The 2368-nt window shown below is 57.2% G+C and overlaps 1 protein-coding gene across 1 annotated transcript in view; it reads left to right on the top strand.

The window, feature by feature from the left end:
* The window catches only part of AURANDRAFT_69012 (hypothetical protein), a gene marked incomplete at both ends in the record, with an annotated part of 3888 nt that extends 1832 nt beyond the window's left edge, over positions 1-2056 (top strand). The window contains 2 exons of the mRNA XM_009044758.1: positions 621-694; positions 1862-2056. Of these exons, the coding sequence (XP_009043006.1) occupies positions 621-694; positions 1862-2056 (269 nt within the window). The remainder of the gene's footprint in view (positions 1-620; positions 695-1861) is intronic.
* Positions 2057-2368: the final 312 nt, after the last annotated feature.

Raw genomic sequence — 2368 nt, forward strand, 5'->3', positions numbered from 1 at the left:
TTCATCACTTTTTTGACGGCGCGAGCGAGCGCTTGCTACCAGCCCCTGGGATTGCTAGGGATATTCTCTAGTCAATCTAGAAGTCTAGGGAAATTCTAGGGATCCGTATTATGACTACTTGTAACCTCTAGAGCTTCGGCGCCACTGAACACGCTACTATTGAGCGAAGATGAGTGGACGTAAGCTCGCTCGAGGTATCGCGGGCCTCGGTGCTGTCATCGGAGGGTTGGGCATAGCCTACGGCATCACGCGAGGACGTGTGCGCCGCGGGAACGGAAGCGACGCAAAAACGGGAAGAAAGCGCCGATGCGCCGAGCAAACCGTGCCGCGAAAATCGATTCGCGTCGCGGAAGAAGCGGCGAACAAGCTCTTGGCGTTTGGTACGAAGCAATGGACGAAAGAACTCGCGGGAAAATGGTTCACGGATCAAGATGGTCTGCGCAAGGCTATCGCGAAGGTGCGCTACCAAAGGACGTCGTCGGAGTGGGTCGTGGACGCCGGGGACGCCCCGTGTCCGCTGTACACGGTCCTGGAGCTCGCCGAAGACGAGGAATGGTACAAAGAAGCGTACGGCGTCTTCAACAAGAAAAAATTCGGGTCGGGGGAGGCGCCGGGCGAAGGCGACCGCGTCACCAAGTTCTTCTACGACGGAGAAGCGTACGACGGCACCGTCGCCGAGGTCACGGTCGGGGACGTGCGGCGCCGACCGGGAGAGAAGGCGCGACGCATGAAGCTGTGGGACGTCGCTTTCGACGACGGAGATCGCGCCGGCCTTTCCGAGATCGAGGCCGTCGCGGCGAGGCGAGCGTTCTCGCGGCGGAACGGAGCGTCGGCTCGGTGAGGCGACGCATCGCGCTTCGGCCGCCGCGAGCTGTCGAGTGGATGGCGGTTTCCCACGCGTGCGAAAACATGGCGAACTAGACCGATTCTCCCTAAATCCATTTAAGAAGCATGGGCGTGGGAGCGGCGCTCATTCGCTCGCAAGCCGCCACGCCTTTCGAGCGGACGCGCCGTCGGCCTCTTAGGGCTTCCCCAAGATCTCTTTGAATGGTGATATACGACCAATGAAAAACGAGCTCATTTTGACGCCTCCGAAGCGTCGCCGTTCGCCGCGACCGCCGCGCGCGGAATCCCCAGGGAGACGCCGCCACCAAAGTCGCGTACGCTAGAAGCTACTAATTCAGTCGAAATTTGAGGACTTCAAAAGGTTCACTATGAGTCGTGCTTTGACAAGTCGAGATTCGGTCCTGCCAAAATGTCAGGGAAAGTCAATTGACATGCAGCTGTATAATGTTCATTCACGGGAAGGTGTAATATTTGGACGGATTTCAATTTAATGTATGACTGTGCCAACTCGCGTGCGAATGTCGATCCAAGCCGAATAGCACTGCAGTGAAGTGTTCATACTTATTGACATTTGCGAGCACTTCAACCCGCAATGGAAACAGATGGAATATTTTCGAGTGGCTGCGGGGGAGAAGCGCGCTCACTTATATAGGGGGTGGGACCCAAGGGCAGGCACTCCGCTCACCCAGCGGCACGGCGCGAGCTGCCCTCGCCGCGGTGCCGATCTCCCCTGGAGTGCCAGTGTGAAGCATCGCCGCCGCTGCCGCCGCGCGCCGCTTGCCAGTGGTGCATAGAAAACTATGGCGAGAAGTTCATCCAGAACGACATTAGTTGGACAAACGAGTGGATATGCCCAACGTGCCTTAAAGACAAAGAGCCAGAATGCCACGGGACGAAGCGCTACTGGCAATCGGAGGAATACAAATGTGCGAAGAAAGCGCGAATCGACGCAGAGACGCGCGCTGCTTTGGTCGAAACGACAAAGCGCGACATCCGAGAGACTTTGATGCCGGAGGGACGCAAGAGCGACCTTTTCAAGAAACTCATTGTCGACATCTTCGCCACCTCGGCTCCGGTCAAGGAGTTCATGGAAGAAGCTTTTCCACAACACGACGCTGAAGTGTTCACCGAGGCCATGAAGCACATCATCGCCGCGGACCACTTCAAGTGGGACGTCAAGACACTCTACCCCGACCCCAACCAGGAGTAGGCAGCTCAGGCCACGAGAGTGTCGCCCCATGTAAGCGGGATAGCTGCCCAGTTATAGGCCCCATTTGCCCGTTCATATTTATTTGCATTTATTTAGAGATTTATTTCCTGTCGCAAAAATATGGCACTTTTTTCATGTGGGGCCAGTGGCGAGGAGAAAAAAAGAAAAAAAAAAGAAAAAAAAGAGAGGCGCCGAAGGCGCCGAAGGCGCCGGAGGCGACGGAGGCGCCGGAGGCGCCGGAGGCGCCGAAGCCAGGCGGAGCGACGCGCGGACTCGTCCCGCCGACCCGTCTTTAAACCCCGCGGAATTATC

The sequence above is a fragment of the Aureococcus anophagefferens genome, assembly GCF_000186865.1.
Source record: "Aureococcus anophagefferens unplaced genomic scaffold AURANscaffold_777, whole genome shotgun sequence".
NCBI classification, from domain to species: domain Eukaryota; class Pelagophyceae; order Pelagomonadales; family Pelagomonadaceae; genus Aureococcus; species Aureococcus anophagefferens.